The sequence below is a fragment of the Dunckerocampus dactyliophorus genome, chromosome 14 (assembly GCF_027744805.1).
Source record: "Dunckerocampus dactyliophorus isolate RoL2022-P2 chromosome 14, RoL_Ddac_1.1, whole genome shotgun sequence".
Classification (NCBI taxonomy): domain Eukaryota; kingdom Metazoa; phylum Chordata; class Actinopteri; order Syngnathiformes; family Syngnathidae; genus Dunckerocampus; species Dunckerocampus dactyliophorus.
The window spans coordinates 6,131,118-6,154,083 of record NC_072832.1 but is presented as its reverse complement, the minus strand read 5'-3'; the positions used below and the strand labels follow the sequence as shown (position 1 = coordinate 6,154,083).

The following is a 22,966-nucleotide window of genomic DNA, read 5'->3' as shown; positions in this document are numbered from 1 at the left end:
CTTCCATAAAGCTTCCGTAAATACAGACCTGACCAAAATCTGAAGACCAGCTGAAAAATTGCTAGAATTTGCATTTTGCACATTTGGATCTTAATGAGGTTTTAAGTAGAGCTACAATATGCAAAAGCAAGAAGGGGGAGTGAGACAAAAAGCACTTTGAAAAAGTAATTTATTGAAAACAACAATTACACTGAAATAGGCTGTTTATCAGCTGATCAAAAGTTTAAGACCATGGCTCAAAAAACAACAAAAAACTCTCCAAACCAGAATAAAAAATCTTCTCAGTAGGACTCAGTAATGAGTAGCTCCACCGTTTTTGTTAATCCCTTCAAAAATTGGCTTGGGCATGCTTGATGCGAGTGTTTCCAGGAGGCTAGTGGGAACATTGCTCCAAGTGGTGAAGATGGCTTCACGAAAGGCATTAACTGTCTGGAACTGATATAAACTTCCCTTGCCATCCATCCCCAAATGTTCTCTATGGGATTTAAGTAAGGGGAAAATGCACTATGGTCCAAAAGAGTGATGTTATTCTCCCTGAAGAAGTCCTTGGTCAAGCGAGCATTGTGAACTGCAGCGTTGTCCTGTTGAAAACCCCAGCTGTTACCACACAGACGAGGGCCCTCAGTCATGAGGGATGCCCGCTGCAACAGCTGCACGTAAGCAGCCGCTGTTTGATGACCCCGTACCACCTGAAGCTCCAGTGTTCCACTGAATGAAAAAGCACCCCAGATCATGATGGACCCCCCTCCACTCTGCCGTCTGATGGTTACTGCACTGCAGTCGGCACCAGTACGGGCCTTCATTTGGGTCGAAGAGCGCCCTGTGTCTTGATGGACAGCCAATCGGATTCTCCAACCTCAGCAGCAATGGCACGCTGCGAAAGGCCTTGCTTATGTAGCTCGACAATCCCACCATGTTGAAATAGAGAAAGCTTTTTAGCTTTAGCCATCAGGAGGGCATGGCAGTGTGAATGCCTGACAGAAAATGAACATTTTGAGCAGAATTAAGCTTTTATAGCCTGTGGTCTTTTGATCAGGTGATAAACAACCTATATCAGTTTTAGTTTTTTGTTTGTTTAAATTACAAGTTCCAAATGTTTTTTGTCTCACTCCCCCTTCTTGCTTTTGCATATTGTAGCTCTACTTAAAACCTCATTCAGATTCAAATGTGCAAAATGCAAATTCTAGCAATTTTTCAACTGGTCTTAAGATTTCATTCAGGAGTGTATATACATCTTTCTTCTTGTGGCGGACAATGTAAAAAAATTTAGTAAGTGGGTGCATTTTGTTAGACCAGTCCAGGGTGTACCCCGCCTCTCGCCCAAAGTCAGCTGGGATAGGCCCCATCACCCTAGTGAGGATAAGCAGCATGGAAGATGGATGGTGCATCTTGTTAGTTGCTGTAGTAAAAGCCAGGTACTTTGCACAGGAAGTCACTGTGCACGTTTAAATGTTGTGTAAGTAGACAGCAGTTATGTGGCTGTTGTCATTTCACACTGCTTAGCAATAATGATGAAGGTAGCAAAACTACAACACATGTTGACATAAACGAATTCCCTTTGGATCTCAAATTTTATGTCAACAAAAGCGGTACACCATGTACTATATGTGGATGCCTGCTTAAGCGGGCACTTTTTAGTAATACAGTAAGAAGAACACGGTGGACCAGGACTTCAGTTGGTCAACCTAGACGAGACCAACTTACAGTAGATGGGTTTCATTGTAGCACATATTTCAACAGTGTCCTTTCATTATTTATATGTAAACATATTGAACAAACTAAGTAGACTCAAAGTATAGATTCTACTTAAGACTTTCCAAAGCCACACAGATTCTGGGAGAACATGACGAAGGATGTGAAAGAAGGTCGCGAGGAGGAGAGAGAGGGAAAAGGTTGAAGAATGCCGTGAAACAACAGAGCCTTGTTCCTGTTGAAAGAGCTAACCACTACATCAACAGTACCCCACCTAGCATGCACGTTCAAAGTTCAAAATAAAATAAAATCTTACTCATCGAGCTCCTCTTCTTCATTTTGAGCGACGTCAGCGTACAAGTACTTGCTCATATCAACGGGTCGCGCGCCTTTCCTGGGCCGGGGCTTTGGGGGCTCCAGCTCTGGCTGAGGATCTGTGTCCTGGTCCAGCTCATCGAAGGGATTCCCTGGGGTCAAGTGTGACTCTTCGGGTTCACTGAATGGATTCGAGGAGTCATGATCATAGAAGGAATTGTCCACCCGCTGATGCGACGGCGTTGGCGGAGGCTCGAGGGGGTCTGCTGAACAGTGGACAGTGTTGCACAGGAGATTCAAATCGGAAATGATCTCAGATATGTACACTACCGGTTAAAAGTTTTAGAACACTCCAATTTTAATTTGACAAAGAGGGTGAGAAACATGATTGATTTCAAGACAGAACTCATCACAAAGCATAAAAATGGCATATAAAAATGTATAAATTAATTTTTTATGTATACATTTGTTGTAATTTATAAATTATACATTTTATTCATCAGTTATAATTATTTCAGTGTTTTTGCACATAAAACTTGATTCAATGCCCTCAGAAAATTTTAATTATATTACTTCCGACAGAAAAAGATGCAATTGTTTTCATACTTTTGGAATGAATTAATAACAAAAACCGAGATACCACTGTACTTCTTTACAGGAGAGTTTTTCCCCATTAGGCACATGGCGTTTTCATTGGTTGTCTACCTACAGAATTTCATTAGGTTATTAAGTCAAACACTCATCGGCCAGAGACAATATGCACAATTAACAACCTGAAAAGTATGGACGATGTGTGTACTGTGTGCGTTGTATATCCAAAACGTGAATGTGACAATCAGATCAAATACCTTCCTCGTCCAGCTCGCCAAATGGGTTGAGGTGGTTGGGGTCGGCGAGGTTGTCTTCGGGCTCGTCAAAAGGGTTGCTGCTCATGGCTGGATGCATCTGCCGATCCTCGTCTTCCAAGAAGTTCAGCTTGTTGATCAGCTCTTTGGAGGCCAAAATAAAAGGCATGTACATGAGCAAGGATAGGTACGTGTTCAAAAATAAAGTGACATATACAAAAAAAAAAAAAAAGTCTACACTTAGAAGTGAACCACTAGTGATTGCCTCCCTTTTCACTACAGTGGTCTTCCAGGAAACTTTTAGCAATGTGGGAGAGGTCACTGTAGAGACAATACAAGCAAGAGTTGCTACAGAGATGCACACTCGAGAGAAACTCGAAGAAACGCAAAACATATGCCAGGGTGGTCTTGAAAGTGCGACGTGTCGTCTATTTGCAGTGTCGCAATGTAAAGTGGCTGGCTGATAAGAGCTGCGGCGATTTTTTTCTGGCAACATTCACAAGCCTTTATAGGCCATGACAACAAGTGGGCGGGCTGTCACATTTGCGCATTTTGACGATACAAGTTGAGGAACACAGAGGTTCAAGCGAAGAGAACAAAAAAGTCCACAGATCAAACTTTGCTTGTTTGACATCAGACGCAAGAAGTAAAATGTGGAGATACAGTAGTTTAGTGGCTTTGGTTCACTACTAACTGCAGTTAAAACAGCAACAACAACAACAGCTAACACCACTGGAGGGAAAAAAAGGCAAAAGGATGAACACCTTAAACAGCACGGGATTGCCATCTCATACAACAAAATCAACTGAAGCCACACGAGCACAACACCAACGTCAAAGATGCGTGGGAGTGAAAAAAACAAAAAAACAGAAGCTGCAAGAGGGATAAGGAAATAAGAACTCAAATGAAAAGATAACATGAGGGAGGGTTCACAAGATGATGACTCGGGAAGACGGTGTGAGAGACGTGGAATAATAAAAGACCTTGGGAGGAAGGGGCAGGCTTAGCGGCTGCTTTGCATGCTCCCCTCAGGACACCACGACCTCCATTATCATCATCATCATCATCGCCATGTAAGCAGCTGAGGGCATTCAGCTGGTTTACTATCTCTGCAAACGACAGGGCCGTACAGGAAGGAAGGGAGGAAGAACAACAGTCAACATTGTGACGTGAGACGATAGAGAAAAGACAGAAGGTGCATTCATCGCAACAAGGAAACCCTGCAGTATTGATATTGGTCAACTCCCCACATCATGCTCCAAATCACGTATTCCAAAATTACACTTCCCCCCAATACTTAAAATACAAAACAAAGTAGGTGGGGTGCAGAACCTGTGTTAGTATCAACTTGCAGGCTCAGCAGTGAGCTAGCATCCACAGGTGGAGTAAGAACAGTAAGATCAGTAACATCAGTTAGACTTTTCCCAGCTTGGTCAGGACGCACGCTAGCGCTGAAGTGTCACTGTAGGCGCTCAATGCATATACATACAAATGAGAGAGGAGAGAACAGAAAGCATGAAGCTTAACATGAACAGAAGGAGGGAGGAAAAAGGTAGGATTAGGCTAAGTAGGACGGAGAAAGGGAAGGGAGGAGTCCGTACGTTTGCGGCCAACATGTACAGTATGTACACAGGGAGGCATCATCGAGGAGGATGATGGAAATACATAAGCGAAAGGCCTATGCATAAAACCTGAAGTTGGCATTGGGGGAAAAATGTAAATGAATATTATTACCACAGGCAAAAACAACAAAAATAATTGCTAACTTGAGTTAAACACTAGGGTTCAATGTGTCATCCAAGTAGTAACACAAGCATGTGTTTTTAGTCCCTTTTGTTTGTCAACAGGATTACACACTACATATGTACAAGGGTGGGGCACAGGCCAAGGACTGACTGTATAGTAGATCCCTGCTATTCAGGGGGGTTGTGTTTCGAGACGAGAATAGTGAAAAGGTCCATAAAAATGCCTATTCGTGACTCCCCAATGGAGCCTGGATTATTCCCCCTCCGAACCCTCATGCGTAGCTTGAAGTTGACGTTTTCCTCCAATTTTGGATCAACATTTCCAATAAATCCTTGTACTTACATGGTTAGATACAGCCCCAATAGCAATCCCGCTCTCTCTTTAATTGCCATTATTGCTCATTTGGGGGGGGGGGGGGGGGGGGGGGGGGGGGATGCCTATTTTCGGAAATAAGAAGCATTTCCACAAATATACACGACTGGTCAAAAGTTTTACAACATCCCAATTTCCAGTTATTTGATTAAATAAAGTCGTTCAAGTCCAACGGATAGCTTGAAATGTACAAAGGTAAGTGGTGAGTGCCAGAGGTTTAAAAAAAAAAAAAAAAGGTAAGGTTACCCAAAACTGAAAAATAATGTGTATTTCAGAATTACACAAAAAGGTCTGTTTCAGGGACCACAAAATGGGTCAACAATTTAAAGCTGTTCTGCAGAAATGGAGGTTGATCAAGCCTTGGCAGTTGGTGCTACCAAATCCCACAAGTTCTGGAGTACTTACTACCTCCTCTGTCTGCATAAAAACAATGTTCGGAACACACTGTGGCACTATACCCTCGTGAACATCAGTTAAACAGTATCGTACTGGAGAAAGTCATTTGTTGCTACAAAAATGGCAAGTAAAAAGGAAATTAACAATGGAAGAGAGACAGACCATCTTAACACTTAAAAATGTAGGTTTTTCCTCCATGGAAATTGGAGTGTTCTACAACGTTTCACCATTAGTGTACATATTGTTTTAACCAAAAATCTGCAAATTAGCAGGGAAGGGAATGCTGAATCGTGAATATGAACGCACTGTCAATGCAATAGTGATAATGTTTAGTGCCAAATAAAGCAATGGAAGATCTCACTTTCAAGTGATGTTAGTGGCCTGGCAATAACGACCCCAAACGAGCAACTAAACATGAAGTGGTCTTCAATTTTGGCAAGCTCTGCCATGTGTTTGCCAGTTTTCACCTGTGATCTTTGCAGCCTTCTCCTCCTGGTTCACCCTGTTCTCCTCATCGTCCTCGTTTTCCTCCTCAAAGTCGTCCAGGTTGCCGATGTCGGCCTGCTTCATGCTCATCAGACTGGCCAGGCTCTGCATGTCCTCATCCCTGATACGTCACATCAATGAGTTAGCAGCAGCACTCATGTGCATATGATACATTTTTAATAGGTGCCTGCTATACATAACCTTGAGAGATTAACGCCGTACCGAGATTTCAGAAATGAAAGATTATACGTGAATGTATGAATGAATAGATGGGTATGCCATTGCGTTGAATTTTGATGCGCAGGAAGACACGGGATCACAGATAGCTCGATTACACGTAAGGATTAATGTAACACTGCCTTTCACGTTCTTCTCACACCTGACTGTGGCAAGGCTTCAACTTCACTGCTCACATTTTAAAACCTTTTGTCTCTTCTCAGCCTTTATCTCTCCTCCCACCCCCACCGCCACTTCTTCCCACTTTGGCTTCTACATTATTTCATGCAGTGCCTCCAAACCGCCATCATAATCTGGCTCTTCTGGTCTCTGCTCTTTGTGTTTGGTGTTTCCCGGGCCTGGAGGTTCATTTGAAGCCCTGTGATGGAGTTTGTTTGTGTGTGGTCGACATCATTCCCCGAAGGGTTAACAAGGGTTACGCGCCATCGACCCGACGTCCACGCCACAACAAAGGACCCCGCCACACTACTCTTGTGTGAGCGTGCGTATATGTGGGTGCCTTTAAATGAAAGTTGCTGTTATGGAATTAGAATACGTAAACGGCAAACACTAGGATAGGAAGCGTGCCTCTGAAAATTAAACCGCTTTAAGATCATGACTTATTCTATTTCAAAGATCCAGGCAGCAGAGCAATACTCCATCACTGTATAGGAGAGTATATTTCCAAGAGAAATCCTGTTCAGTTCCGGTGCGGGTCCAAAAAAAAAAAAATAATAAAAAATAAAAAAATGAAGTTATTACTCTAATATTTAGGTTACTTCTGTTTAAGTCGACATCCAGTCAATGTGGACCAATTCAATGAGTCCTGGTCCACCTAAAAAGTGCCCGCTTAAGTCGATGTCAACATACCCCTTTACCTCCAAACATGCATACAATGTTACACTGAAATACATCACATATTTGCAATTCACAGTTCAACATGTACAAAAAGGAGCAAGAAGGAGCAGAGCTAATTAAATCTGGCCCCCTCTATATCACAGCAGTCACAGATTTGTTCACTCTGTGTCCATATACACGAACAGGTGGGGACATCGGGCCCCAGGAAAGACCCTAAGAAAAAGCCAGAGAACACCATCACCTCCGCAGGCCAAAACACCCTGAGCTCCCCCCAGCACCGAATGCATCCATCAAATAATGGCCAAACCCACAAGCATGTATGAGCAAGGGCGGACCAACTATTTTGAGGGTTCTTGCCATTTAAACCGTCCTCTTCATCATGCCACCGACATGTCAACAAAAGGCGTTCAAGGTGACGTTTAATAACCAACCATCAGATTTCGGTTTTGGTTGTGTCGACAACCGCTTATGTCGACATAAGTCAGCTAGTCAAAGTGGCTTCGACATAAACGGGTTCCACTGTAAATTGTGTCGATGGCAAACAATGACAGAATCCTTACGTGGCCTTTCCCTCTCGCAGAAAGATGCAGGAGAGGGAGAACTGCAGCGTGGCCGACACCACCTTCTTGGAAAGCGGCTTGAACTTGAGTTTGACGTCTGTCTGCGTGGGCATGGGGCTGGCGTACTGCTTCATGTTGATGCTGCTGGTGGCCAAGGCTTTTCTCCGGCCTGACAGAGACTCCTGCAGAGGGAATAAGGAAACCAAGAAGAACGAAGTGAGTATATACCATTATGAAATGAAAGACCTGACAATGTGGTACAAAAACACACTTTCCCATGCTATTTCAAAAATAATCTGTCTGTGTCCAAAGCTTTGGCTGGTCATTTTTCCTTCCCCTTTCATAGTCTGGCTATCTGAAAGCATGCATGCACAGTGAACAGTCGTCAGTAGGAGACGACCGCTAACACGTCCGCGCTGTGAATTGAGCCCCGAGGACGACCTCTCTTACACGCACAAAGCCAAACAAAAGTAAATCTGTGAGGTGGCTTTGGCACAACATGAATTGGAGAGCACATATACATATACAAAGACACCGGCGTGTGGGCTAGATAACGTGATAGCATCCCCTTAACGTTTTCCCCTGATGTCTTCACGCGCAAATCTCAGGAGGATCTCACTGTGTGAAGAAAACTCAATCTGGGGCCTTATCGCGGAGGTCCACGGGGGATTTGTTCATATGCACGCAAACACACACGCACACGCACACACAAACGCACACACAAACTAGAGCAGAGATTCAGCTGTAAAGATGCTGGTGGAAAAACACCAAAAGCATAGAAAATGTGTTTGGTGTGTGTGTGTGAGACATTGAACCAACATGTATGTGAGCAAGAATGTGCACAAACAATGAGGCAGATTGTTAGTCAAATCGCCAAAAGGGGTTTTACCATGATCCAAGGAAGAAAGCATTACATCTTGGGGCAGATCTGTTTAACATAGTAAAGAGCCGCATTCTTCTTTTTTTTTTTTTCCTCCCATTGAATTTGGCAGGGATCGACGCTCTCAGACTTCCCGCTCACTCAAAAGGATTATGTAAAAAACTGGCCGCTCTCGAGTAAAGGGAAGGGGAAAAAGCTGTCCCGGAACCTCTAGTCATTCAAAACCACACTTTTGGGGACAAAAAGGAAGGTCGTCTGAAGCCGACATCCCACCGCCCCCCACCCATGAGTGATCATGTGAAGAAAGCTTTCAGGTATAACGACATTTTGGACACACTGGACCGTTTCGGCGGGCCTTTCTTCTCGCCAAGTGCTGTGTACTTTTCTAAACGTAGAGTGTATACTTAGGCCTGTCTTATTCCAAGCCAGGGGTGGCTGAGCAAGGTGTCCAAACTTTTTACACCAAGGGCCACGTATAAAAATGATGTGAGGGGGATCTGCTTTGATCCATGAATGCTAAAAAGCAATCCAGTGTCATGGGGGTACGTGAATAAAAATGAAAAACAATTAGCACCTAACACTAACAATTACGAGTGCACCTGAACACCCTCAGGACACCCTGGTTCTAAGCGTTTTACTGAATGCACTGTCGTCCCTCGTTTATCACGGTTAACTGGTTCCAGACCCGACCACAATAAGTGAATTTACACCAAGTAGGATTTAATATTAATAAACTGAATATTTTTGTAATTAAAGCATACAAAACCTGTTTATTACTTTCTAAATACGCTTTTTACCATTATTAGGGCCCTGTAGATATGAAATAACATCCCTATAGTCACGTTTACACCCCTATTATTCTTTATTTATACCACATTGCGCAGGCTACTGGATCACTGCACGGACATAAGAGACAGCCGCCACTAGCATAGACAGCTACTGAGCTAACTAGTTAGCCTCTCCAATTTACTTATTCTAAACTTAAGACAGTGGAGTGGAGTGTGCAAGAAGGACAAAGTCAGAAGCCACTCTCTGGTCACTCTCTCCAGTTAAGTCTATTTTATGACATGTGATTTATTGCTCTTGAACAATTGGTCATGTGACATACATAACTGTCAATGAACGCACTTGTGCACCATGCGCATTGACACACAGCATATGAAGAAGCGGTGTAAGCTAGTCCGACTAAAAGTACAACACGGGAAGATGGACATGAGCAGTGAAAAGAGTGACAGGCAACATTTCAACAATCAATTCCAAGCACTTCTCCAATACATAACCAAGATTAAAAATAACTATTTCACTTTCACCCTCCATCTTGCATCCATACATCTCGCTCCTATCTTCCCATCATGCCTCCCATTTCCCACCTGCAGGTACAAATAATTACATGAAAAAAGAGAGAAAAAAAAGGCGAGGCCACTTGACATTTTCCCGCTGACATTTGAGCCTTGTCACTGAAGCGGGGTAAACGCAATGACGTATCAGCGCGCCGCCGTCGAGCTGGTCCACACAAGAGCCCATCAGGAGGAGGAAAAAGCCCTTATCTCTCTGCAGATTACACCCAGGCTATTATACTAAGCTAATAGCGTGCGTAGATACTTTATGAATGAATTTGCTAAATGCGGCAAACACTTAAGAAGAAGGGGATTTGCTAAAGATGAGAATGGCAAAGAATGGGGGAGGGCAGTAATGGGAAATACTCAAGGATATGCAAATACTGTATGCCAGCAAAGTGAATGACAAACATTTCAACACATTCAAACAATGGGAATCCATTTCCCCGGATGTTGCTTGTCAATCAAAAGGATTGGTGCCTATGTCTGTTTGAGAGAAGGTGCGGGGTGGTGCGGGGTGAGGTGGGTGTGGGCGTCCTACAGATTAGAGCGACGAGGAGGTTATGACAATGTGTAAAACGAAAGGGAGGGACAATACACAAGTTTAATTTATTACAGAGGATAAGACTATCAATATGCAATATGCTCTCCCTTTTCTGAGCCCAGAGAATAACTATGTAATAATAAATACCTATGTGTGTGTGTGTGCGTGTGTGTGTATACACGTCTCAAATTTTTTTTTAAAAGACTAAGAAGCCTGTGATGGAAGGAGGGGTGATGGCTGTATGCTGCCCCCTGGCTGCAGCTACTTGCAAATGCAAAGTTGTGCTCAGGAACACTGCGCAAACACACACGCACACACACAAATGTATTATAAGGCATGATACAACTTAAAAGCAAATAAACGTATGCCTTCACACCTGAAAACTGTCTTTTTATAATCTATCTTAATGAATGACTTTCATTGGTGTGTATGTGTGCGCGTGTGTTTGTGTTTTGTGTGGCATGAGTAGAGTACCAGTCCTGTCCCTCTCACCCGGTGCCAGCTGGCCCCGGATCGATTCACAGATGCTCCCCTGGTGGGGGGGCAGGGGTCAGGGCAGCAGGGGTGCCCAGGGGTCCCGCTGAACCCCTCTGCCCCAAAATGGCAATGGGACGTGCCGGGGTGGTGGCGGGAGGTAAAGGAGGGTTTGGCGGGGGGGGGGGGGGGGGGGGAGTGCTTAGACTGAGTGCTAACAGAAGCTGGCTGCTTTGTGAAGACACACACACACACACACACGCACACCCAGGAGTTGGACTGTGATGAAGGAAAAGCGCCGCACACCAATCAACTAATGGCTTTTTAACGCAGGTCAAAAGTCAATTGGTTTCTAATATGAACAAACATGGTCGATGTTCCCTATTGATCCGCTGTACCTCCACCTTTGCTAACAATTTAGCATCATCATTAGCTCTCAAAACGGCAAACTCGCCGTCTCATCGGTGGCAACTGCAAAGGGTGTGCAATTAATTAGTATGAATGTTTGTTGTGCTGGGGACAAACAGTCATACACCACGGGTCGGTGGATCGCTGAGGAAGATGCAGACACGATACAAACGCAGAAGTGATGAATCACATCGGGCTGATGATTATCGGACTTAAGCCTGCTGCCACGGAAACAAAAACAATCCTGAGCTGGGTGGCGACTGGGAAAGGACAAACCGAGGTCACTACACTTCAGACCAGAGACACTAAAAGTCATCATCTTGTGCTTTCCAAAAGGACTGTTGAAAGTGAAAAATATTTTGAGAAGATATGCTAACAATGACCACAATGTCAACGACCACAAAAACGACACAAAAATCAGATTTGAACAAACAATCCGAATTGGGCTTCATATCCTGCAGTGTGAACGCCATAGATGCCAGCCGTGAACTGTTATCCTCCAAAGCTATAAAAATCATGATCGGATGATATGAAAATATATATCATCACCATTTTTTTTGCCATATCACCCAGTTCTTTATGCAATACAGTTATCCTCAAAAGGCAATTAGTCACAAAGTCCCACCTGTGACCCTTGAACAATGTTTTGCACAATGCCAGCCATGTTTCTCAATCAATCTTGCTCGAATTTTACACACAAGTGCTTGTCAGTTCCCGAAGGTGTGTACCAAATTTCGTGGTGATTGAGTCACTCTAAAGTTACAGCAGGTGTTTTGTGCTGTGTGAGAAATTACAAGTAAATCAGACAGCACCACCACGTGGTGTAAAATACTGTACAGGCAACACAGTCGGGGGTGCTATGTTGACAAATTTTCACCACTTTGTGTGGAGCGGCTCAGGAGTAGAAGAGTTACACCATTGGGTGTCCCCATTTTTCCACATGACTGTGAATATCATACATGAAGACCATGAGGGAAATAAAAAAAAAAAAATCACCATTAAATCCAATGTTAACGTGATCAGTTCCACGAGAGAGAAGAGAACATAGGCACAAAATGTCAAATATTAAATACAAAAAGATTTACATTAGATAGAACTTGATTGATTCCTTGGGCGTTTGCCCTCAGGTAAATTAAGACACCAGTAGCAGCAGCACTGTATGCTGTATGCAGGAGAGCAATAATAGTACAATTTAAAAAATCTTACACTAAACCTAACCTATACAAAAACTGTGGTGTTGTAGCTGTTTGTTAGTTAACTTGGCAACAACGTTTTGGTGCCTCAAAAAGTCAAACAAAATAAACGGGTCTTATAGTGGAATGCACAGTGTATATTTACAGTGCCACATTTTCAGATCATTTGTACTTTCCTCTTTTCCGGCCTTTGTGGTAAAAATGCACCATCAGACTTGAAAGGAGCTTGAAATGTCCACAGAGGCTGAGCAACGTACACCTCAATATTCAAGCCATTTTGATATAAAAATAATAATAAACTCAATTTGGCCTATGGAATGTCCCTGAGGGAGCACCGATTAGCTCGGCACCCCAACACCCAGAATAGAGCTGCCTCTGGCTGAATTCAGCAGTCAGCAAATTGAAAGTGTGTGTGTGTGTGTGTGTGTGTGTGTGTGTGTGTGTGTGTGTGTGTGTATATGTATGTATTGGTGCTGAGTTGTGGGAGGTGTGTGGGGCACTGTGCCATTCCTCTCCCCTCAAGGTCACAGTTATTCGAAATAGAGACATCCGACGTTCTCACATCTCTTTGAATGCATGCACAATGGAGTGATTCCTCTGTGTCAATTTGGCCTCCCCTGATAACTGAGCGGCAGCTTTACATACCACCTATGAATACTGCACTACAGCCTCTACAGACACACACACATATTAGGACCAATTTATATCTGCTACCTTTTTTTTTTTGCCTAAGCGGTGTATACGTGTATATGTATTAAAGGTAACAATGGCCCTAAATGGCTTGCAAGACTATCACAGCAGTTATGTGATTACAATAACAATGGTCTTAATAATAGAAGGATCTGTGCAAAAAATTGCTTTCATGCCTCACTGGGACACACGTGCCTAGTCCCACACACTGTAAAAGGACTGCGGACCACAGGAGCTCTCGTCACAATACTTATTACTAATGGATGACTGGCAAAAAAACAAACAATCTTCCCCCCGTACTCGTACCTTACACAAAAGTGGGGGGGAAAAATAACAAACGGTGGAGGAAAGGTGAGCGAATCGCACACGGGAGGAGCGATTAGTCTCCACAAGAGCAGGATTAGGCTCCTTTTAAAACGGCAGATTACAGCAGAGTGCGCTGTGCTTTTTGGATGAACGTCCAAACGCGAGAGTGACACTGAGCTGCCGACAAGGCCTTGTTTCGCTAAACACTGAGCTACATGACACCAGCTTGTTTGATGTGGCGCCTACTAGCTAGAATCGGCATCGTCACAACACTTTCCACTGATTGGACAGAGTAAAGGTAACCTGTTTAACTGTGTACATGTAGCAGGAACTCCCATTCCAAAAATGCTAATCAGCATTACGGTGGAGTGGTATGGTGGTCAAACAATTGCACCTAAAATCTTAAGGAAAATGTGTTCCCAAAGTGGAACAAGAATCTGAAGTCCAATTTCAGTTGTCCTTTGTGCATTTTTCAGTGTTCCTGTTGGCTTTTTTGAGCGATATAAAACTTTTACAAGGGTATCAGTGCTGAAAGGTTTATGGAAATCGCAATAGAACTACGACAGGAAATCCAAAATATCAAAAGCTTTACTCTTAGGCTACACCCACATGAATACGGATTTTTAACAAAACGCATATTTTCTATGCGTTTTGGCCTTCCGTTCGCACGCAAATATAGGTTTTTGTCATTAAAAACAGAGCTTGGAAAATTCCAAGCAGGGTGAAGATTTTGGAAAACTCCATCTTCAGTGTATGCGTGTGGACAGCAAAGACGGAGCTTTTGGGTTGTTGTCAACAGATGACCTAACAATTATGTGACGTCAAAGGCACTATTATGGTCTTTGGAGGACGCTGCTGCTGTTGTTTTGCTCTCTAACACTAAAACGGCTACGATGCTCTTGCCAATATTGCGGTTTCGCTCGCACATTGAACGCTTCCCTGATATACACATTCAACTACACTTCACAGCACAGGTTGTGACAATCAACATCTGCTACATTTTAATAACATTTTCAGTTTTATATTACATTTTGCTGCTGACAAATTTGAAATAAACTACTAAAAGGTTACATTATGCTAGCAGTCCACATGTAACTTCTCCTGTGAATCGCCATGTTTGTTATCATGTATCTATGGAAATGTCATCATCGATGCTTCTGATTGGCTAAAATTTGTTAAACAGTCCAAGGCTGCAGAACAGCAATTACTTTGGCATGCACATGACAGCCTCTGAATGTGTATGTGCCACTGTGTGGATAAAGATTTTTTTTACACCGGTGAGGGGCACATGTGCGTCTTTTTGTGTGGAGATGACCTTATGGTACGAATCATCTTCGAGTTCTGGGGATTCCAGTTTACGCTAGCCTCTTTTACACGGACATTAAAAGGCGGCATTTTTCCTGCCTTCTCTTTCCGTGTCACTGTTTTGTTTAAACAACACTGACAAAAATTGGGGGCTGAAGTTGACACGGCAACTGTGTGTCTTCGGAAGTAGTATCATAGCCATACCCACGACGGGTATTTATCAAAGCCAGGATCAGGATGTGACACCCGAGAGTTTTGCCCACTCTGCTGTGTTTAAAACAATTATAATAATAATGCTAATCTAGACAGCAGTGGCTTAGTAATGAGCAGGTCTGCCTCACAGACAGGAGAAACGTGTTCGGATCTCAACTGGAACATCTCTGTGTGGAGTTTGCAGGTTCTTCCCGTGCTTGCGTGGACATTTCTATAGACACACGATATTGCGGCCTCTTCCCACATCCCAAAAACAGGCTTATTGGAGAATAATACTGTAGTTGGCTAGTTTGATTAACATACTGTATGTAAAGTAATGTCAACTTCTAATCAATCACCTAATAAAATGTTTAGTTAGCTTTAAAGAAAAAAAAAGTGCATCATATTACAAAGCAGCAAAAAATGCTTACGGAGTTAATATCTGTTATCCTCGCTCTTTCCCATCATCTCAGTGTACGTTCCACCCTGCCTTCCTCCCTGCCTGGTCTTATCAGTGTGTCCAGAGTGCCCTCCTCTCTCCTGCTCTCTGGGTCTTTCTTTTGGGTGGCCCTCGGTGCCCCCCAACACACACTCAGACCCAGAGCGCGCACTTCAGACGGGGGGCTAATGGGAAAATAAATTACCAGCAGGCAAAAAGCCCTGGCTCTGCACTTCTGCTGGGGAGAGCGAGAGGGACGTGTGCTGGGGGGGGGACGTGTGTTTGGTGGAGAAAGAGTGGTCAGGAAATGGAAAGAGAGAGGGGTAAAAGAAAGAGGGGTGGATATCAAGGGGAGGGAAGGGAAGGGACAGAGAAAAAAGGGGGGAAAAGATGAGGAGATGAGGAAACGAGGAAAGGGAAAGATGTGGCAAGCTGGGGAGGCAGAGAAAGGTCGACAGGATTATAGCTAGAGTTCATCCATGCCCTATGAAGTGCCTGCTCATCATTTTACCGCCATTTCACCATCTCTCGCCATCATCAAGGCATAAAACGCCAAAAACATCGCCCCCCCGCACACACACACACACACACACACACACCCAGCTACTGTATCTGGATTGATTATTTCCCCTGCATGAAGCACAACCTCAGATATCAAGCCAGCAGATTCCAAATGGTGGCAGACGCTGTAACATCTGTGTTGTGTGTGTGCAGCTTGACAAATTGAACATAAAAGGTGAGGCAGGTTAGATGTCCATCGTCATTTGAGTGGTCTCAGTTCCTCGCTAAACATAGCCCAATTTAGCAGTTCTGCTCAAGGCTTCTTCCAATCACAAGGTTCATATCCTCTTTAAGACAAGACATGTGTGCATCAACAAGCAGTAAGAAGAGATGGCGGTAGAGCAGGTCGTCCACTAACCAGAGGGTCGGTTCCAATCAAAATTACAAACAAAACCAGCTTCTTTACGTTTTTCTTATACCCATCCATCCATTTTCTATGCCGCATCTCCTCATTAGGGTCGTGGGGGTATGCTGGAGCCTATCCTAGCTGACTTTGGACGAGAGGCGGGGTACACCCTGGACTGGTCGCCAGTCAATCGCAGGGCACATATAGACAAACAACCATTCACACTCACATTCATACCTATGGACAATTTAGAGTCACCACTTAACCTAACATGCATGTTTTTGGAATGTGGGAGGAAATCGGAGTACCCGGAGAAAACCCACGCACGCACGGGGAGAACATGCAAACTCCACACAGAGATGCCCAACAGAGATTCAAACCCAGGTCTTCCTGATCTCCTGACTGTGACTGTGTGGCCAACATGCTAACCACTCGTCCACCGTGCGATCTGTTATTCTTATATCTTCAAGGATATTTAGCATTTCATTTTGTTCCTCCTCACAGCACAAATGTAAACTTTTACTGTCTCCATTCCACTCCATGCCAGACAGAAACAAATGCCACAATCCTTTGCAATCTGATCAGTGAGCTTTAACCACTTACTATTCTGTCAGGTGCATAGTCCGACTTACATGTTTACATGACTTAATATTGGGATCGATACAAGCAAACGTCTACTTAATACAGGAATACCGTGTGCAGGTGATATTATGCACCTGTAGTTTGCAATGTTATATTTACATTATACTTATTGTATGTTTGTGATGTATGACGCAGAGGGAATTTTGAATTTTAGCCCTGATAGTGTGTGAATGTAATCTGGCAGTGTCTAGTAAGGACTTCCTGGTAAATCAGGAATCAGATTCTTCATATCCACTCAGTTCTCACTTTAAGGGTCTGTTTGTTTCAGCAGTTTAAGTCAGGCTGCAGAGATGTGGCAGGGCTATGATAGGGCCCTAATCCAGCGCAAAGCTGATTTGCTTAGAGGGGGGGTTGAGATGGCCTGTGACAAAAAACAATTGCCCCGAGTGAGAGTCGGCCTCTCTCCCAGCCTGCTCCATGACAAAGGTGTACTCTCCATGCTAAGTGACAAATCTGTGGAGACAAAGAGCATTAGCAGGGTGATGCTCTGCTCCACTGCCTCTGATTGTGGCCAACTCAAAGAGAATCTAATATGGATTTTTTAAAAAAGGAGAGGCAGAGATTAGAATGAAAGAGAAACAATGAACACCTTCTACCAAGGGGGAATTAGCGGAGGGATTGGATAAGGAGCCGGTGCGTCTCAGAGTGTGAGTGTGTATGTGCGTGTGTGTGTGTGTGTGTGTGTGTGTGTGTGTGTGTGTGTGTTCGTATGGGTTGTTCTTTGATTTTTTTTTGTCCTTCCACAGAACAAAAGGTTTCCTCTGTTTTGTTTATGTGCATTCTGCGTATGCGCTGACAAAAGCTTAAACGAGTACATGAAAGTGTGCACTGCAGAAGACCAGAAAATTAAGCGTTTAAACCGTCTTAAACTTTTTTCAGTGCTGACATGTGGTCAGTCAGGTGGTTAGAGGCGACTATGTTGAAGGATTCCTGCAAATATGTTTGTTTTCTGGTATATTTGAGCATAATTTGAGCTGTGGCACGCCTAATACAAGCATTTCTTTCAAGGCTGGAATGTTCTTTTCCTTCGCCACATCCACCCACCACCCCCTCTCCACACTCAAAGGCCTTTAAGCGCAAGTCACCTCAAATTCCTGACCCCGTCACCTGTGGGTGCGGCGCTGCAGAGGACAGATTTCTGCTGTTGCATGTTATGGGGGGGGGGGGGGGGGGGGGGGGGGGGGGGGGGGGGGGTTCAGTCTAACTGTCAGTGGCTGGCTTAGCACTGGCATCGGAGCACGTCATAAGACCCTATTCATTGCCACTCGGCAGAACAATCGCCTCACTCTCCCAGGAGCAGCGTGCATCTGCAGTGCTCCCAGCATGAACATGCACGTACAACCAACGAGGCCAAACAAGTTGCTAACGACTAACGCATCACTGCCGTCGCCGCCACCACCCCATGCACCAATCGCCAATATCTGTGGAAGCACCCACAGGGAGTGAGGTGGGTCAAGCTTGTGGATAAACAAGGGGATTTGCAGAGCCCGATGTTTTGCGGGCCACGCGGGCTCGTCTCCATCGCAGGCAGCCATCTTAAGACGCACAGAGGCAAAATAAATAACAGTGATGGTGATAACTGCCGTCGTTGCGCTCCAGCTGGATGACGTCATCACCCTGTAACATTTGGCAATAAAAACTGGAGTGGTGGTAGGAGGTGGAGGTGGCCACAAGGTGACAGAGGGCGGCCTCGGAGATGACCGAAAATACAATAAGATGCAAACAAGCACACCGACAACAGTGGCGCCACTATCAACACTAAAAGTTCAACTGGGGGGCCAACTGCTGAATCGAGTGTGTAACACCTGGCGTAGAGCTGCCAACATTAAAGAAATCTTAGAGATACCCTCCATCCCCATCTTGTTTTTTTTTTATAGCTCTTCGTCCGGGTTGAAAGTGTGACGTGACGTCAACACTAACATGAGCAACCACAATTGTCAGACTATGCAGCTTGTCACCTTCCTTCATCGCAAGCAAACAATGGTAATTAAAGAGAGAAGGGGAGTGTTATTGGAGCTGGAACCAATCAATGTTGATGTTAAATCAGAGGAGTAGGTGTGTACACTCAGGAATTAATGTTAAAAAGCCATCCAATTGCAACCTTTACAGTTAGATGTTTCTGGAGGTGCACATCAAACTGTGCAAGAGGGTTTGGAGGGGGAGGAGCGAGCTGTGGCGCCCCGACCCATGTGTATAATTTAAGCTTCAGAGACTGAACATGAAAAAGAAATCGGCAAAATGCAACAAAATGCATACATCTTGCAGGAAGTAAAACTCAAGAGGCTGGTTGGGTCTGGCGTTTGGCTAAATAGCAAACAGGTTTCTAAACTGTTTATAGTGGGCCTGTTGTCTACTGTGTCAGCTTGGGGACAGGAGGCAGCAACAGGAGGTGCAGCTTGTTTTTTGGAGAGCGACACAAGCCTGCACAAGGAGACCTGCCTGGAAGATGCATGCAGGACCAAAAAAGGCACAGTCTGGGATGACAGTCATCCCATTTGGAAACATTTGGACTGGAATGGATCTGTGCTGGTGGCCTAGTGGTTAGCATGTTGGCCAAACAGTCAGGAGATAGGGAAGATCTGTGTGAAGTTTGCATGTTCTCCCAGTGTGTGTGTGTAGGTTTTCTCTGGGTACTCCGGTTTCCTCCCACATTCCAAAAACATGCATGTTAGGTTAAGTGGTGACTCTAAATTGTCCATAGGTATGAATGTGAGTGTGAATGGTTGTTTGTCTATATGTGCCCTGCGATTCACTGGCGACCAGTCCAGGGTGTACCCCGCCTTTCGTCCAAAGTCAGCTGGGATAGGCTCCAGCATACCCACCACCCTAGTGAGGATAAGCAGAATAAAAGATGGATGGATGGATCTGTGCGGTATCACATTCTTATGTATTATGCACAATCACTTTAAATTACATCTAACTGTTGTGTTCTGTGCGTCCAGTTTATCTGTGCTGAGAGATGATATGCTGTGTACAAGCTGAAAAATGAAAGACAAACTGTGTGTTTATTAGACAGTGCGTGTGAGACAGTGCGTGTGTGTGTGGCAGTGTCTGGTGACATCTGCTGCGTTGTTGGCTGAGAGCAGAGCGCAGCGGGCTGCAGGAGCCTCAGACTAAGAAGATGAAAGCCGAGGTCACAACCTGGACCGGTGGGTGAGGCACACGCAAAAAAAAAAAAAAAAAACACACACACATACATACACACACACACACACACACACACATCACACACACAAAAAAAGCCACAAATGCAAACACCACATCAAATGCACACAATATCCTAAATGGACACACACACACACACACACACGTTCATTCACAGCTTGCTGAAGGCTTACGAGAAGACAAGGACGACAGGCGGCACACAACACACAGGACAGAGTAGGGAGGGACATAAGGCAGACAAAACAATACAAAGAGAGACAAAATACAAAACAAAAAACGAGAGATGATGGAAGCGCAGTGTCAATGGCCCTCACAGTCAAGGGCGACCGTTTCATCAGTTTAATTAGCAAATAGACGCATGTAAGCAAACGCAGCGTATAGATTGATGGAAGTTATGACGCATGTCTATGTGCACTTTGAAGCATATTGCAAATGCATTGCATATCTACAATGACAAACGCATGCATACAATAATCGAGAAGATACCATCACTGCTCAGTGACAACCGTGCATATCAGTTATTTTCATCTGACCATCACTTAATTGCACATGATGCAAACCTTTTATAGTAACACAATGTCCCAATGAACGAACACCACCTACACAGACACAAAGCCAGTGACACACATACTATACACCACCCCATGGCAGCGGTGGCAGAGTCAGAGTCAGCAGACCAGCCATGTGACGAGGTGGTGTGGCGTGGATTAGGGGCTGGTAAGCCTATTAAGGGGGACGGGAGGGACCACCCGGCCTCTGCAGCCACCAACAACCCACGTACACAAACACGCACACCCTGAACACGTTGCCGGTCGAGCACACAGTCCTCATGACACCCAAAAAGAGACGCCCAACAGGATGCAGACATAATTACGTTTCAGTGCCTGTGCGGCGAGCCCAATTGTGGAGTGTTTGTCTGCAGTGTGTGTATTTGCTGTGTGCCCATATGGGGAGGGGGCAATATGAGGGTAATCACCAGCATCTGTTGCCTTTTTTCAGGGTGATTAATTAAATTAATTTGAAAGCACACACACACACACACACACACACAATAATTTACATGCTTGCAGCTTTGAAGTACAACACATATATTATTTAAAGTTAGCAGGGCGAGCACACATGGGCAACCTGAGCCAAAACAAACACACAGAAACAGACTTTTCTTTCTGACAATAAATTAGGCCTTTGGAGTTCCACCAACTATTAAAGAAATAGAGGGAAAAAAACAAGCAAAAGGTGAAAACTTTGGAGACGCGCGCATGCACTCAAAGTGCAAATTAATCCCAATTTGTCGGCCTGGGCGCAAGGCAGAAACTTTTGGGATTTCATACTTCATACCAGCTTTTGTCACCTTTGCGTGAATAGCGGAGGGCTGAAATAATTGTGTTTTTTCTCCCAGAGGCCCAGTCTGCACTCACAAGCCACTGGCCTACGTAATGTGTTCTTGGCAGGGAAGGGGGTGGGGGGACAGTGCACACATCAGGGGTACAATACAGGATATGTGTGTGTGAGAGAGAGAGAGAGAGAGAGAGAGAGAGAGAGAGAGAGAGAGAGAGAGAGAGAGAGAGAGAGAGAGAGAGAGAAGGTATGGGGATGGTTTGTGGATGGGTGTCAAAGTGTTTTCTTGAGTGAGCGCTAAGAGGAGTGTGTCAGTGTGTGCTGTTTGCTTGGATGGCTTGAATGGAGTCAGAAGAAGAATTGCAATGTAGGACTAGAGAGGCAAGAAAAGTTGCAGAGGGCAAAGAAGCAGAAAGGCAATGTACGTTTATAACAGGCCATGGTAAATACCTGTCATTACTGACATAAAAAGCACATTTTAAAGCTGTTTTTACTCAAAATGGTAAACTGATCATCCACATTTAACTAGAATAGCACTGTAGCAGACCTCCACCAAGGATGAACTGTTATCACAAGTTGGATAAAACCGCTAAGTGATGTTTTTGGTGTTACTTAGGAGGATAATGTCAAGAAATGGTCAGACGTTGCGATATCGACTCTTAAGCTGTCTAAAGCAGTGGTCCTCAATTATTTTCTGTCATGCCCCCCTCCAGGGGACAAACGTTTTTTCATTCTCATTTTGGAAGTATGCATTATGTTGAGTTTGTCCTCTGTGCATTGCCATAGTGAGGAAGTAGCTCTTGTCTCTTGCTGAGCCGTACAAAATGTTTGCATGTCTGAAAGTATGTTATGCTTATTATGCATCATCTGCTTAAGTGGAATGTACATTTAAATGTCTAATTAGTTGTCATATACGGAGGTGTTCAAAATCACCATGTAAATCACTAATTGCACACCACTAGCGTGTATAAGGGAATACCAATGTAACTTAGCATCAAGCTATCGCATTTGTTTTAATGCATTTCATTTATGTTGAATGTCACAGAAACTATTTATGTTATGTAAGTCATAAGTCATCTATTGCTGTATGCTCAGTTTTAAATAGAGTATCTGAACTGGAACTCAAGTGGCGTCTTTGAGAACCTGTCTGTCTGCTAAGCTAGCAAGTAGAGGCCAAACATTAGCGGGAGCAGAAAACACTGATAGCGAAAGTCCCCTCTAACCCTTGCCCCCCGACCCAGATCAGTAACAAACTTTATGGAGTTCTTCCTTCCACAAAGCTTTGTGATAAACTGATAAAAAAAAAATGCATAAGCCCACTAACTATCCAGCCATCCATTTTTCTTTGCCACTTATCCTAATTAGGGTTGCAGGGCTATGCTGGAGTCTATCCCAGATGACTTTGAGCGAGAGGCGGGGTACACCCTGGACTGGTCGCACATATAGACAAACAACCATTCACACCCACATTCATACCTATGGACAATTTAGAGTCGCCAATTAACCTACCATGCATGTTTTTTGAATGCAGGAGGAAACAGGAGTACCCGGAGAAAACCCGCGCACGCACGGGGAGAACGTGTAATCTCCGCACTAAGATGCCCAAGCGGAGATTCAAACCCAGGTCTTCCCAATCTCCTGACTGTGTGGCCAACATGCT

General features: G+C 44.3%; 1 protein-coding gene across 5 annotated transcripts in view; it reads right to left on the bottom strand.

The window, feature by feature from the left end:
- Nucleotides 1-22,966, bottom strand: part of ehbp1 (EH domain binding protein 1) — a 137,828-nt gene that overhangs the window by 98,548 nt on the left and 16,314 nt on the right. For 3 of the 5 annotated variants that reach the window (XM_054798274.1, XM_054798277.1, XM_054798278.1), the window contains exons 6-10: nucleotides 7,487-7,668; nucleotides 5,834-5,973; nucleotides 3,836-3,961; nucleotides 2,856-2,996; nucleotides 2,009-2,273 (exon numbers count right to left, since the gene is read on the bottom strand). In XM_054798274.1, the coding sequence (XP_054654249.1) occupies nucleotides 2,009-2,273; nucleotides 2,856-2,996; nucleotides 3,836-3,961; nucleotides 5,834-5,973; nucleotides 7,487-7,668 (854 nt within the window). The remainder of the gene's footprint in view (nucleotides 1-2,008; nucleotides 2,274-2,855; nucleotides 2,997-3,835; nucleotides 3,962-5,833; nucleotides 5,974-7,486; nucleotides 7,669-22,966) is intronic. The other 2 variants (XM_054798275.1, XM_054798276.1) reach the window with 2 other exon arrangements.